Source organism: Salmo salar, chromosome 02 (assembly GCF_965601325.2).
Source record: "Salmo salar chromosome 02, fSalSal1, whole genome shotgun sequence".
In the NCBI taxonomy this organism is placed as follows: Eukaryota; Metazoa; Chordata; class Actinopteri; order Salmoniformes; family Salmonidae; genus Salmo; species Salmo salar.
The window spans coordinates 14,330,972-14,347,500 of record NC_138292.1 but is presented as its reverse complement, the minus strand read 5'-3'; the positions used below and the strand labels follow the sequence as shown (position 1 = coordinate 14,347,500).

The 16,529-nt window shown below is 44.8% G+C and overlaps 1 protein-coding gene across 50 annotated transcripts in view; it reads left to right on the top strand.

The window, feature by feature from the left end:
* LOC106598871 (SNF-related serine/threonine-protein kinase) overlaps window positions 1-16,529 on the top strand; it is a 70,178-nt gene that overhangs the window by 41,302 nt on the left and 12,347 nt on the right. For all 50 annotated transcript variants that reach the window (XR_014380044.1, XR_014380049.1, XR_014380050.1 and 47 more), the window contains exon 4: window positions 8,456-8,668. Coding sequence is in view for 1 of the 50 variants with exons in the window: in XM_082960019.1 (XP_082816145.1) it covers window positions 8,456-8,668 (213 nt within the window). In the remaining 49 variants the exon portion in view is untranslated. The remainder of the gene's footprint in view (window positions 1-8,455; window positions 8,669-16,529) is intronic.

Sequence of the window (16,529 nt, the reverse complement as noted above, 5' to 3'; positions counted from 1 at the left end):
TGCTCTACCAACTGAGCTACAGAGGGCCAAGAGTCATGCTCTACAAACTGAGCTACAGAGGGCCAAGAGTCATGCTCTACCAATTGAGCTACAGAGGACCAAGAGTCTTTGTTTTATTGCACAATAAAGCTTAGATGTATATTCTGAATCACCCATGGTTTAGAAAAAATCGTTATTAGGTTTAAACGTGTGGTGCTGGTGTCGTCGTCATTAGGTTTAAACGTGTGGTGGTGGTGTTGTCATTAGGTTTAAACGTGTGGTGCTGGTGTCGTCGTTAGGTTTATCGTGTGGTGTTGGTGGTGGCGTTGTCATTATGTTTAAACGTGTGGTGGGGGTGGTGTCGTCATTAGGTTTAAACGTGTGGTGGGGGTGGTGTCGTCGCCATTAGGTTTAAACGTGTGGTGGTGTCGTCATTAGGCTTAAACGTGTGGTGCTGGTGGTGTCGTCGTTAGGTTTATTGTGTGGTGTTGGTGGTGGTGTCGTCACCATTAGGTTTAAACGTGTGGTGGTGTCGTCACCATTAGGTTTAAACGTGTGGTGGTGTCGTCACCATTAGGTTTAAACGTGTGGTGGTGTCGTCATTAGGTTTAAACGTGTGGTGGTGTCGTCATTAGGTTTAAACGTGTGGTGGTGGTGTCGTCATTAGGTTTAAACGTGTGGTGGTGGTGTCGTCATTAGGTTTAAACGTGTGGTGGTGGTGTCGTCATTAGGTTTAAACGTGTGGTGGTGGTGTCGTCATTAGGTTTAAACGTGTGGTGTCGTCGTCATTAGGTTTAAACGTGTGGTGGTGGTGTCGTCATTAGGTTTAAACGTGTGGTGCTGGTGTCGTCGTCATTAGGTTTAAACGTGTGGTGGTGGTGTCGTCGTCATTAGGTTTAAACGTGTGGTGGTGGTGGTGTCGTCATTAGGTTTAAATGTGTGGTGGTGGTGGTGTCGTCATTAGGTTTAAATGTGTGGTGGTGGTGGTGTCGTCGTCATTAGGTTTAAACGTGTGGTGGTGGTGTCATCGTCATTAGGTTTAAACGTGTGGTGGTGGTGGTGTCGTCATCATTAGGTTTAAACGTGTGGTGGTGGTGGTGTCGTCATCATTAGGTTTAAACGTGTGGTGGTGGTGTCGTCGTCATTAGGTTTAAACGTGTGGTGGTGGTGGCGTCGTCATTAGGTTTAAACGTGTGGTGGTGGTGTCGTCGTCATTAGGTTTAAACGTGTGGTGGGGGTGGTGTCGTCGTCATTAGGTTTAAACGTGTGGTGGGGGTGGTGTCGTCGTCATTAGGTTTAAACGTGTGGTGGGGGTGGTGTCGTCGTCATTAGGTTTAAACGTGTGGTGGTGTCGTCGTCATTAGGTTTAAACGTGTGGTGGTGGTGGTGTCGTCATTAGGTTTAAACGTGTGGTGGTGGTGGTGTCGTCGTCATTAGGTTTAAACGTGTGGTGGTGGTGGTGTCGTCATTAGGTTTAAACGTGTGGTGGTGGTGGTGTCGTCGTCATTAGGTTTAAACGTGTGGTGGTGGTGGTGTCGTCGTCATTAGGTTTAAACGTGTGGTGGTGGTGGTGTCGTCGTCATTAGGTTTAAACGTGTGGTGGTGGTGGTGTCGTCGTCATTAGGTTTAAACGTGTGGTGGGGGTGGTGTCGTCGTCATTAGGTTTAAACGTGTGGTGGTGGTGGTGTCGTCGTCATTAGGTTTAAACGTGTGGTGGTGGTGGTGTCGTCGTCATTAGGTTTAAACGTGTGGTGGTGGTGGTGTCGTCGTCATTAGGTTTAAACGTGTGGTGGTGGTGGTGTCGTCGTCATTAGGTTTAAACGTGTGGTGGTGGTGGTGTCATTAGGTTTAAACGTGTGGTGGTGTCGTCGTCATTAGGTTTAAACGTGTGGTGGTGTCGTCGTCATTAGGTTTAAACGTGTGGTGGTGGTGGTGTCGTCGTCATTAGGTTTAAACGTGTGGTGGTGGTGGTGTCGTCGTCATTAGGTTTAAACGTGTGGTGGTGGTGGTGGTGTCGTCGTCATTAGGTTTAAACGTGTGGTGGTGGTGGTGGTGTCGTCGTCATTAGGTTTAAACGTGTGGTGGTGGTGGTGTCGTCATTAGGTTTAAACGTCTGGTGGTGGTGGTGGTATGTCGTCGTCATTAGGTTTAAACGTCTGGTGGTGGTGGTGTCGTCATTAGGTTTAAACGTCTGGTGGTGGTGGTGTCGTCATTAGGTTTAAACGTCTGGTGGTGGTGGTGGTGGTGTCGTCATTAGGTTTAAACGTGTGGTGGTGGTGGTGGTGGTGTCGTCGTCATTAGGTTTAACCTCTCTAGGGCAGGCGGGACGAATTCGTCCCACCTACGTAACAGCCAGTTGAATCCTGTGGCGCGATTTTCAAATACCTTAAAAATCCTATTACTTCAATTTCTCAAACATATGACTATTTTACAGCTATTTAAAGACAAGACTCTCGTTAATCTAACCACACTGTCCGATTTCAAAAAGGCTTTACAACGAAAGCAAAACATTAGATTATGTCAGCAGAGTACCCAGCCAGAAATAATCAGACACCCATTTTTCAAGATAGCATATAATGTCACAAAAACCCAGAAGACAGCTAAATGCAGCACTAACCTTTGATGATCTTCATCAGATGACACACCTAGGACATTATGTTATACAATACATGCATGTTTTGTTCAATCAAGTTCATATTTATATCAAAAAACAGCTTTTTACATTAGCATGTGACGTTCAGAACTAGCATACGACACCACCCCCGCAAACTTCCGGGGAATTTACTAACAATTTACTAAATTACTCACGATAAACGTTCACAAAAAGCACAACAATTATTTTAAGAATTATAGATACAGAACTCCTCTATGCACTCGATATGTCCGATTTTAAAATAGCTTTTTGGTGAAAGCACATTTTGCAATATTCTAAGTACATAGCCCAGCCATCACGGGCTAGCTATTTAGACACCCGGCAAGTTTAGCCTTCACCAAAATCAGATTTACTATAACAAAAATGTTATTACCTTTGTTGTCTTCGTCAGAATGCACTCCCAGGACTTCTACTTCAATAACAAATGTTGGTTTGGTCCCAAATAATCCATCGTTATATCCAAATAGCGGCGTTTTGTTCGTGCGTTCCAGAAACTATCCGAAATGGTAAATCAGGATATGGCGCAATTCGTGACAAAAAAATTCTAAATATTCCATTACCGTACTTCGAAGTATGTCAACCGCTGTTTAAAATCAATTTTTATGCAATTCATCTCGTAAAAAAGCGATAATATTCCGACCGGGAATCTCCTTTTCGGTAAACAGAGGAAAAATCACAAAGACGGGGGAGGCCAGTGCACGCGCCTAAGCCCACAGTCCCTTGATCGGCCACTTGAGAAAGGCGATAATGTGTTTCAGCCTGGGGCTGGAATGACGACATTCAGGTTTTTCCCGGGCTCTGAGAGCCTATTGGAGCCGTGGGAAGTGTCACGTTACCGCAGAGATCCTTTGTAATGGAATGAGATGTCAAAGAAAGATAATAAATGGTCAGACAGGCCACTTCCTGTAAAGGAATCTCTCAGGTTTTGACCTGCCATTTGAGTTCTGTTATACTCACAGACACCATTCAAACAGTTTTAGAAACTTTGGAGTGTTTTCTATCCAAAGCCAATAATTATATGCATTATCTAGTTACTGGGCAGGAGTAGTAACCAGATTAAATCGGGTACGTTTTTTATCCAGCCGTGTCAATACTGCCCCCTAGCCCTAACAGGTTAAACGTCTGGTGGTGGTGGTGTCGTCATTAGGTTTAAACGTGTGGTGGTGGTGGTGGTGTCGTCGTCATTAGGTTTAAACGTGTGGTGGTGGTGTCGTCATTAGGTTTAAACGTGTGGTGGTGCTGGTGTCGTCATTAGGTTTAAACGTGTGGTGGGGGTGGTGTCGTCATTAGGTTTAAACGTGTGGTGGTGTCGTCATTAGGTTTAAACGTGTGGTGGTGCTGGTGTCGTCATTAGGTTTAAACGTGTGGTGGTGCTGGTGTCGTCGTCATTAGGTTTAAACGTGTGGTGGGGGTGGTGTCGTCGTCATTAGGTTTAAACGTGTGGTGGGGGTGGTGTCGTCGTCATTAGGTTTAATCGTGTGGTGGTGTCGTCGTCATTAGGTTTAAACGTGTGGTGGTGGTGTCGTCGTCATTAGGTTTAAACGTGTGGTGGGGGTGGTGTCGTCGTCATTAGGTTTAAACGTGTGGTGGTGGTGGTGTCGTCGTCATTAGGTTTAAACGTGTGGTGGGGGTGGTGTCGTCGTCAATCCGGTTTAAACGTGTGGTGGTGGTGGTGTCGTCGTCATTAGGTTTAAACGTGTGGTGGTGTCGTCATTAGGTTTAAACGTGTGGTGGTGGTGGTGTCGTCATTAGGTTTAAACGTGTGGTGGTGGTGGTGTCGTCGTCATTCGGTTTAAACGTGTGGTGGGGGTGGTGTCGTCGTCATTAGGTTTAAACGTGTGGTGGTTGTGGTGTCGTCATTAGGTTTAAACGTGTGGTGGTGGTGGTGTCGTCGTCATTAGGTTTAAACGTGTGGTGGTGGTGGTGTCATTAGGTTTAAACGTGTGGTGGTGGTGGTGGTGGTGTCATTAGGTTTAAACGTGTGGTGGTGGTGGTGTCGTCGTCATTAGGTTTAAACGTGTGGTGATGGTGGTGGTGTCGTCATTAGGTTTAAACGTGTGGTGGGGGTGGTGTCGTCATTAGGTTTAAACGTGTGGTGGGGGTGGTGTCGTCATTAGGTTTAAACGTGTGGTGGGGGTGGTGTCGTCGTCATTAGGTTTAAACGTGTGGTGGGGGTGGTGTCGTCGTCGTTAGGTTTAAACGTGTGGGGGGGTGGTGTCGTCATTAGGTTTAAACGTGTGGTGGTGGTGGTGTCGTCGTCATTAGGTTTAAACGTGTGGTGGGGGTGGTGTCGTCGTCATTAGGTTTAAACGTGTGGTGGTGGTGGTGTCGTCGTCATTAGGTTTAAACGTGTGGTGGTGGTGGTGTCGTCGTCATTAGGTTTAAACGTGTGGTGGTGGTGGTGTCGTCGTCATTAGGTTTAAACGTGTGGTGGGGGTGGTGTCGTCGTCATTCGGTTTAAACGTGTGGTGGTGGTGGTGTCGTCGTCATTAGGTTTAAACGTGTGGTGGTTGTGGTCATTAGGTTAAAAGCCTAATATCTGGATGACATCTTTCTTGTCTCTGTAATTTCATGTAACCAGAAAACAGGAAATAGTCCTAGATGCATATATGCAGACATCACTGGGACTTTAATGCAGATGGGCTTTATACTATTAATTTAGCCTCTCTGCCCGGTTTTATCATAGCCTTCATAATCCTATTAAATTGCCATCTCTGTTTTTACACTTTATTTGCACATCAAATGTAAGCAACTGAGCAGTGTGTTACCAACTCCAATTTGCAAGTGTGGCTTTCTCTCTCGAAACTGATGCCTTTTCACTGTGTTTCTATTGGCACTGAAGCCTCTCTTCAAGCACTATGTATAGCAGAACTGAGCCAGGCAATAATGCAACGTCCATTTTAATATTTCATTATTGATTGGAGATATATATATGGTATAGACTAGTATAGTGCTTTTCCAGACCCTCAAAGCTTTACATCGTTAAGGTGAGGCTCACCTTATCCACCATCATATGTGCTTAAAGGGTAAATATGCATTTGCTACATTTTTTTACTTATAAATGTATTATATGTAACTATTGATTCTTGAAGAATATAACTCGTAAATGCCTCGAGTTCAACTGTCGTACCCCATCAGAACCCAAAATATAAGCTTGTTTTACTCTGTTTGCAAACAATGTAAATGTAAACGCACTATATAGCCTCAAACCATGGTTAAAACTATACATTTGTTATCATGGTCAGTCCTTGCATCCATAGCGCTTTCTATGAATTTGAGTGGTTACATTTTTTCAGCCCCATCCTTAGGCTTTTTACTGAAACAGGCGCATGGAAAATGCTTTGTTATTGTTTAAACTGCGGATTGCTGCTTTAAGTGTGATTTTACAGAAAATATAACAGTCACTTTGACTGTTAGTAAATGTACTGTACAGCAGTGGATGCTTTCCAGCATAGAGGTGTAATGGAGGACCGTTGCTGAGTGTTAAAAACTGGGTGGTTTGAACCCTGAATTCTGATTGGCTGACAGCCTTGGTATAATCAGACCGTATACCACAGGTATGACAAAACATTTTTACTGCTCTAATTACGTTTGTAACCAGTTTATAATAGCAATAAGGTACCTCAGGGGTTTGTGGTATATGGCCAATATACCACGGCTAAGGGCTGCATTGCATTGTGCATAAGAACAGCCCTTAGCCGTGGTATATTGGCCATCTACCACACCCCCTCAGGCCTTATTGATGAAATAGATGGATAGATCTAAATAGCCTAGTTGGCTGAGATTAGAAGTAATAAATGGTGTCCTGGATGATCCCTGAGCCACATGGCAGCAGTATAGTACAGTAAAGTGTTGTAATGAACAACATGGCTACCTGCCTGTAGGTAGGGAGGGTTGTGACGGTCATGGGATTTTGGATGATGGTAATTGGCCAGGCAAATGACCGCGGTTCTCCTCTACTTTGCTCCTGACTGCATGTGCTGCCATCTTCAGTCTCAGCTGTTGATAAAAAATGTTCAATATACAATGCCTTCAGAAAGTATTCCACATTTTGATATGACAGCCTGAATTCAAAATGGATAAAATTCCCAATAGTGACAAAGTGAAAACATGTTTTTAGAACTTTTTGCAAATGTATTGAAAATGAAATCCAAACATCACATTTACTTAAGTATTCATACCCCTCAATACATGTTAGAATCACCTTTGGCAGCGACTATAGCTGTGAGTTTTTCCTGAGTAAGTCTCAAACAGCTTTGCACACCTGGATGGAACAGTATTTGCACATTCTATTTTTTAATTCTTCAAGTTCTGTCAAGTTGTTTGTTGATCATTGCTTGACAGCCATTTAAGTCTTTCCATAAATGTTTAAGTGATTTTAAGTCAATACTGTAACTAGGCCACTCAGGAACGTTCAATGTCATCTTGGTAAGCAACTCCAGTGTATATTTGACCTTGGCTTTTAGGTTATTGTCCTGCTGAAAGGTGAATTTCTGTTCGTGTCTGTTGGAAAGCAGACTGAACCAGGATTTTGCCTGTGTTTAGCTCTATGCCATGTATTTTTTTTATCCTTAAACTCCCTAGTCCTTGCCAATGGCAAGCATACCCAAAACATGACGCAGCCACCACCATGCTTGAAAATATGCAGTGGTACTCAGTTATGTTTTGGATTTGCCCCAAACATAACGCTTTGTATTCAGGACATAAAGTACATTTCTTTGCCACATTTTTTACAGTATTACTTTGGTGCCTTTTTGCAAACAACAGGATTCATGTTTTTTTAAATATTTTTATTCCGTACAGGCTTCCTTCTTTTCACTCTGTCAATTAGGTTAGTATTGTGGAGTAACTACAATGTTGTTGATCCATCCTCCATTTTTTCCGTCACAGCCATTAAACTCAAAGTCTTTTAGTCACCATTGGCCTCATGGTGAAATCATTGAGCGGTTTCCTTCCTCTCCGGCAACTGAGTTAGGAAGGACACCTGTATCTTCGTAGTGACTCGGTGTATTGATACGCCATCCAAAGTTGAATTAATAACTTCACCATGATCAAGGGATATTCAATGTTTGTTTTTGAATTTTTACCTGTCTACCAATAGGTGCCCTTCTTTGCGAGGCATTGGAAAACCTCCCTGGTGTTGAGTCTGTTAGAAATTTGTAGAACATTTCTAAAAACATAATTCCACTTTGACATTATGGGGTATTGTGTGTAGGCCAGTGACACACAATTGTAATGTGGAAAAAGTAAATGGGTGTGAATACTGTAGAAAACATTAAGAACACCTGTTCTTTCCATGACAGACTGACCAGGTGAAAAGCTATGATCCCTTATTGATGTCACTTATTAAATCAACTTCAAATTAGTGTAGATGAAGGGGAGGAGAGGAGTTAAAGAAGGATTTTTCAGCCTTGAGACATGGATTATGTATGTGTGTCATTCAGAGGGTGAATGGACGAGACAAAATATTTGCTGTTGTTGAACAGGTTATGGTAGTAGTTGCCAGGCGCACCGGTTTGTGTCAAACTCAATATTAGGAAGGTGTCCTGAATGTTTTGTGAACTCGGTGTATATCATGACTGTCTTCATCCATAACTGTTGGTTATATGGTAGTTGTGCCAGCCCAGGGGATGCTGTGGACGTTTGCAATGTGACTAACATGGTGCCCTCTCTTTTTGCCTCTGTTTCTCTCTCTCTCTTTCAATGCAATTCAATGAGCTTTATTGGCATGATAAAACATCATCTTACATTACCAGAGCAAACCTATAAGAGCAATTTCAATCAATGATGACAAAAACAATCAATACTTTTTCCTCTCTCTAGTCTGGTAGGCCGGATGCTGCAGCGGGACCCAAAGGGCCGTGCGTCTCTGGAGGAGATAGAGAGCCATGCCTGGCTGCAGGGGGTGGACCCGTCCCCAGCCACCAAGTTCAACACCCCCCTGGTGTCTCATAAGAGCCTGTCTGAGGATGAGCACAACGGGATCATACAGCGCATGGTGCTGGGGGACATCGCAGACCGAGAGCCCATAGTAGAGTAAGTTAACACGCATGCATGGACATAAACTCAGCAAAAAAAGAAATGTCCTCTCACTGTCAAATGCGTTTGTCAGCAAACTTAACATGTGTAAATATTTGTATGAACATAACGAGATTCAACAATTGAGACACAATCTGAACAAGTTCCACAGACATGTGACTAACAGAAATGGAATAATGTGTCCCTGAACAAAGGGGGGGGGGTCAAAATCAAAAGTAACAGTCAGTATCTGGTGTGGGCACCAGCTGCAGTAAGTACTGCAGTGCATCTCCTCCTCGTGGACTGCACCAGATTTTCCACTTCTTGCGGTGAGATGTTACCCCACTCTTCCACCAAGGCACCTGCAAGTTCCCGGACATTTCTGGGGCGAATGGCCCTAGCCCTCACCCGCCGATCCAACAGGTCCCAGACGTGCTCAATGGGATTGAGATCCGGGCTCTTTGCTGGCCATGGCAGAACACTGACATTCCTGTCTTGCAGGAAATCACACACAGAATGAGCAGTATGGCTGGTGGCATTGTCATGCTGGAGGGTTGTGTCAGGATGAGCCTGCAGGAAGGGTACCACATGAGAGAGGAGGATGTCTTCCCTGTAACGCACAGCGTTGAGATTGCCTGCAATGACAACAAGCTCAGTCCGATGATGCTGTGACACACCGCCACAGACCATAACGGGCCCTCCACCTCCAAATCGATCCCGCTCCAGAGTATAGGCCTCAGTGTAACGCTCATTCCTTCGATGATAAACGCGAATCCGACCATCACCCCTGGTGAGACAAAACCGCGACTCGTCAGTGAAGAGCACTTTTTGCCAGTCCTGTCTGGTCCAACGACGGTGGGTTTGTGCCCATAGGCTACACTGTGAGGACCTGCCTTACAACAGGCCTACAAGCCCTCAGTCCAGCCTCTCTCAGCCTATTGCGGACAGTCTGAGCACTGATGGAGGGATTGTGCGTTCCTGGTGTAACTCAGGCAGTTGTTGTTGCAATCCTGTACCTGTCCCGCAGGTGTGATGTTCGGATGTACCGATCCTGTGCAGGTGTTGTTACACGTGGTCTGCCACTGCGAGGACGATCAGCTGTCCGTTGCTGAGTTTATGTATCGGTATACTAACATGTACCTATACTAGGGCTGTTACGGTGACCGTGTTACCGCCACACCGACGGACACAAGTTGTGACTGCAGTCAAATTCCACATGACCGTTGGAGTCTCAGTAACTAGGCTTCTCTAAAACTGTGCTCTGATGCTGTTGGTCATTAGTAGCCTACCAAACTTGCTAACGGCCTGGTACTCAAGGCTCTACTGTCCATCCATCAGGTCCTAATGGCCTGGTACTCAGGGCTCTATTGGCCCTCCATCAGGTCCTAATGGCCTGGTACTCAGGGCACTACTGTCCCTCCATCAGGTCCTAATGGCCTGGTACTCAGGGCTCTATTGTCCCTCCATCAGGTCCTAATGGTCTGGTACTCAGGGCTCTACTGTCCCTCCATCAGGTCCTAATGGTCTGGTACTCAGGGCTCTATTGTCCCTCCATCAGGTCCTAATGGCCTGGTACTCAGGGCTCTATTGTCCCTCCATCAGGTCCTAATGGCCTGGTACTCAGGGCTCTATTGTCCCTCCATCAGGTCCTAATGGTCTGGTACTCAGGGCACTACTGTCCCTCCATCAGGTCCTAATGGCCTGGTACTCAGGGCTCTATTGTCCCTCCATCAGGTCCTAATGGTCTGGTACTCAGGGCTCTTGTCCCTCTAAACACTCTGACATCAATGCAATGGAAAATCATGAGCTCATGTTGCGCAACATTTCTATAGGCTATTCCAACTGAGATTTGATGGCCTCTTAAGAGGATCCCATCAGATTTCTATAGGCTTACTATATTTAATTCTCAACTTTCCTGATATTAAGCTTCTCTTTACAACAGGAGTAGCCTACCTGGCTGGCATGAAAATGGACCGAGAGAAAAGCGTCCTCCATTTGCTATTTAAGTGATGACATGTATTCTCCCCCCGTCTTCAGACAGGTGCATGATAATGGCCCATTCTAAATCAACATGAGTTTCCTACTTATATTATTTAGTATATGTAAAGACAATATTCAATTGAGAATAGTCTGATGGGTGACAATATTATCACTTGTGAATGATACCCAGTGTGTGCCGTCAAAGGCAAGAAACAGCACATGCCTTTATGCAGCTTTTTCAAATCCTAGTCTCATGCATCATGTAGCCAAGCCCATAGGCCTATATGTTTTGATAAGGCTTTTATCACAACTAACGTGGCCAAATAGCTCTAAGCCTAGCCTATAGGCCTAGGATCCCTGCAACCCGGTTGGTGAGCATATAGCCTACAGAGCCTAGTGAAATGTGTTCTTATAAGCTCCGTCATTGCGCAATCGTGTGTGTGAAAACAGTTTTGACTGGCCACTATTTAAAAGAAGATCTCAGCTTTCTCCTGCTGCTAGGTTTATTGCTCAGTTCTTACAATGAAGCGCATTAATCATCTTTCCAACCGGTGTAGCCTACCTGGTATACATAGGCATGGTGTGAGTAGCACATTTTCACCATAAAAGTGCACCTTTTATACTAAAGCAGACGTGGCGTGATCATAACAACATACAGGAACTGAAGTCCTTCTGTTCACCTGACTTAGAATTCCTCACAATCAAATGTCGACCGCATTATCTACCTAGAGAATTCTCTTCAATTATAATCACAGCCGCATATATTCCCCCCTAAGCAGACACATCGATGGCCCTGAACGAACTTCATTTGACTCTATGTAAACTGGAAACCACATATCCTGAGGCTGCATTCATTGTAGCTGGGAATTTTAACAAGGCTAATCTGAAAACAAGACTCCCCTAAATTCTATCAGCATATCGATTGTGCAACCGGGGCTGGTAAAACCCTGGATCATTGTTATTCTAAACTTCCGCGACACATATAAGGCCCTCCCCTGCCCTCCCTTCGGAAAAGCTGACCACGACTCCATTTTGTTGCTCCCAGCCTATAGACAGAAACTAAAACGGGAAGCTCCCGCGCTCAGGTCTGTTCAACGCTGGTCCGACCAATCTGATTCCATGCTTCAAGATTGCTTCGATCACGTGGACTGGGATATGTTCCGCATTGCGTCAAACAACAACATTGACGAATACGCTGATTCGGTGAGCGAGTTTATTAGCAAGTGCATTGGCGATGTCGTACCCACAGCAACTATTAAAACATTCCCAAACCAGAAACCGTGGATTGATGGCAGCATTTGCGCAAAACTGAAAGCGCGAACCACTGCTTTTAATCAGGGCAAGGTGACCAGAAACATGACCGAATAGAAACAGTGTAGCTATTCCCTCCGCAAGGCAATCAAACAAGCTACGCGTCAGTATAGAGACAAAGTAGAGTCGCAATTCAACGGCTCAGACACGAGGTATGTGGCAGGGTCTACAGTCAATCACGGATTACAAAAAGAAAACCAGCCCCGTTGCGGACCAGTCTGTCTTGCTCCCAGACAGACTAAACAACTTCTTTGCTCGCTTTTAGGACAAAACAGTGCCACTGACACGGCCCACTACCAAAACCTGCGGACTCTCCTTCACTGCAGCCGACGTGAGTAAAACATTTAAACGTGTTAACCCTCGCGCGGCTGCAGGCCCAGACGGCATCCCCAGCCGTGTCCTCAGAGCATGCGCAGACCAGCTGACTGGTGTGTTTACGGACATATTCAATCAATCCTTATCCCAGTCGGCTATTCCCACATGCTTCAAGAGGGCCGCCATTGTTCCTGTTCCCAAGAAAGCTAAGGTAACTGAACTAAACGACTACCGCCCCGTAGCACTCACTTCCGTCATCATGAAGTGCTTTGAGAGACTAGTCAAGGACCATATCACCTCCACCCTACCTGACACCCTAGACCCACTCCAATTTGCTTACCGCCCCAATAGGTCCACAGACAACGTAATCACAACCACACTGCACACTGCCCTAACCCATCTGGACAAGAGGAATACCTATGTGAGAATGCTGTTCATCGACTACAGCTCAGCATTTAACACCATAGTACCCTCCAAACTCGTCATCAAGCTCGAGACCCTGGATCTCGACCCCGCCCTGTGCAACTGGGTTCTGGACTTCCTGACGGGCCGCCCCCAGGTGGTGAGGGTAGGTAACATCTCCACCCCACTGATCCGCAACACTGGGGCCCCACAAGGGTGCGTTCTGAGCCCTCTCCTGTACTCCCTGTTCACCCGCGACTGCGTGGCCATGCACGCCTCCAACTCAATCATCAAGTTTGCAGACGACACTACAGTGGTAGGCTTGATTACCAACAACGACGAGACGGCTTACAGGGAGGAGGTGAGGGCCATCGGAGTGTGGTGTCAGGAAAATAACCTCACTCAATGTCAACAAAACAAAGGAGATAATCATGGACTTCAGGAAACAGCAGAGGGAGCACCCCCCTATCCACGTCGACGGGACAGTAGTGGAGAGGGTAGTTAGTTTTAAGTTCCTCGGCGTACACATCACGGACAAACTGAATTGGTCCACCCACACACAGCGTGGTGAAGAAGGTGCGGTAGCGCCTCTGCTCTGCCCACAACCGTAAGGCTCTCCAGAGGGTAGTGAGGTCTGCACAATGCATCACCATGGGCAAACTACCTGCCCTCCAGGACACCTACACCACCCGATGTCACAGGAAGGCCATAAAGATCATCTAGGACAACAACCACCCGAGCCACTGCCTGTTCACCCAGCTATCATCCAGAAGGCGAGGTCAGTACAGGTGCATCAAAGCTGGGACCGAGAGACTGATAAACAGCTTCTATCTCAAGGCCATCAGACTGTTAAATAGCCACATTGAGTGGCTGCTGCCAACATACTGACTCAACTCCAGCCACTTTAGTAATGTAAAAATGTATGAAAAATGTATCACTAGCCACTTTAAACAATGCCACTTTTATATGTTTACATACACTACTCATCTCATATGTATGTACTGTACTCGATACCATCTGCTGCATCTTGCCTATGCCGTTCTGTACCATCACTCATTCATATATTTTTATGTACATATTCTTCATTCCTTTACACTTGTGTGTATAAGGTAGTTGTTGTGAAATTGTTAGGTTAGATTATTCGTTGGATATTACTGCATTGTCGGAACTAGAAGCACAAGCATTTCGCTACACTCGCACTAACATCTGCTAACCATGTGTATGTGACAAATAAAAATTTGATTTAATTCCATGCATCATTGCATTTGCAGACTTAAGTAAGATGCCTGTTATTCATAATGTGATGATTGGATAGTCATAGGCTAATAATATAACTCAATCACTGTTTGCAAAAAAGACAAAGGTTAAATGCGTGGCTGAGTGCATATAGTGTAGAGTAGGCCTAGGCTATATCAGATAGGTGTCTTCTTTGTATGGGAAAAATGTGGTCTTTTAGAAACACATTTCATGCAATTTTATTACACTTTATATGACTGGAGACATTAGCAGAATCTTTTTTAATATGACAAATTACAGAGTAGCCTATTCTGCTGACACTGAGGAACAATCACTTAAAACGACGCTGTCCATATAATAGGTCTACTAGCAGGGGAGACACAAATATAATATGACGTCCATCTAAACTGGAGCAGGAAACTGTTGTCCAATAACTGAATTTAAAGTAGCACTGACCCGATAATGATAAATAGTCAATCTGCACAATGTGTGCTCACCGGACATATTGCTCTGATCTCTGCTGGTGACAATAAAATAGGCTATACTGTTGTTCGCTCAGTTAAGTTGAGAATTTTGATAACTAAAGGACAAATTAGTATTTTCCTCGTCTTCTCTTTACAGCAATAACAATTTGTTTTCCAGCGATCTGAATGTTGCGATATGCCTGGCTTGGACTCTGTACTTTTCAGACAGTCGCATCTCGACGATAATCTGCCCAATTGCGCTTGCAGCCTCTCATTTTACATTTTAGTCAGTTAGCAGACGTGCATGCATACAGTAGTGAATGCATACATTTCATTTTATTTTATTTTTAAAAATTCTGTACTGGTCCACCGGGGAATCGAACGCACAACCCTGGCGTTGCAAACACCATGCTCTACCAACTGTGCCCACGGGACCAACTGTAGGCAATGCGATTTAGAACAATCCACCATTTCTTTTTAAGCTAATGGTCCTCTTTGGCCGAATCATGATTTTATTTGTATTTTTTTTCTCGCCTTTTATTTAACCAGGTAGGCCAGTTGCTAACAAGTTCTAATTTACAACTGCGACCTGGCCAAGATAAACCAAAGCAGTGCGACAGTAGCCTATTTTGAATGATTTTATTTATTTCTGTATAGACGAGGTAAGGCTAATTAGGCTATATAGTTTTGGCAATTCTATTTACTTTAGAGAAAGCTTCCCCGATGCCTCATGGACGCGCCGCACGTAACCTCCATTCAGCTGATTACATTTTGTTTTTGTGTGCCATTCTAAATCAAAAATAATTCCACATATATTTGTAGGCTGTATGTAAAGACCAGATTTAAATTGAGAATAGTCTGATGGGTGAGAATAGTATCAAGCGCTTGTAAAATTGTGAATGAGAGACTGATGAAGTGTGTGCAGCCTGTGCAAGAAACAGAACAGAGCTCATGCCTTTCATGCAACTTTTTCAAATCATTAGTCGCATCATGCAGTCTTAAAATGTATAAAAAATCTAAACATATAGCCTAATGTTTGTATCACAGCTAAAGTCTCATAAATAACTCTAAATGAAGCATATAGCAGGATCTGAATCTTTGTTAACCGCTCAACACAGAATAGCTGCATGAGCACACACCCTTGGAAAAGTTTGGAGAAAATATCCTTTCTATTTTATTCAGCTAAACATGTTTATGTTAATTAACGGTCAGTTACCATGAGTCCAACAGTTATTTGCATGATAATCACCAGCTGACAAAATTGAATGACCGCAACAGACCTAACCTACACACACACAATTGCAGATGGCCGTTAATCTTCTGCAAGTGACGAGGTATTTAACAGAATGTATTTTGCATTGACTGACTGTGCCATTTGCTGTGGAGGCATGAATGATGTTCTGAAGTCTGCTCTTCATTTGTCCTTTTCATATTGCGGGTTCTGCAACCCACCAAACCTGTTTCTGTGTCACGCTCACCACTAACATCTGTACTACCAACGCATAGAACTGAACCTGAACATCTGAGAGGACTCCGTCAGCAGATAAGAGACCAGAGTGTTGAACTGTAGCATGTGAACCCAACAGCAGCCCTCCTTTAGCCTCCTACCCTGAACATGAATCATGGATGTGATTTGAAACACACGTACTGGCTCCACTTTAAAGCAGCAGGGCCGCTGCCAGCCGTGTTTCACAGACACACACTGGCCTCCTTTCATTGACCCTGTCTGAAGGAAGGGTTTTACTGACGATGAGGAGAGAGCAGAGGGATACAGGGAGTCTTTGAGTATACGCCAGAGGATTTATCCCCACTTCCCAGGCATTCAAGAGATTGTCCCGCTGACGTCCCCACCTCCCACCTGACAGACATTTACATTCTCACACACACACACCACAGCCCTTGGCTGAGGATTTCACTTGATTGTTCATTAACACAGCGTAGAGTAATACCAGAGGCTGTTGAGGAATGTGAACCAGCCATCTACTGTCATTGACTCCAGAGGGGTTAGAGGGATGTGAACTGGCCATCTACTGTCATTGACTCCAGAGGGGTTAGAGGGATGTGAACCAGCCATCTACTGTCATTGACTACAGAGGGGTTAGAGGGATGTGAACTTGCCATCTACTATCATTGACTCCAGAGGGGTTAGAGGGATGCGAACCAGCCATCTA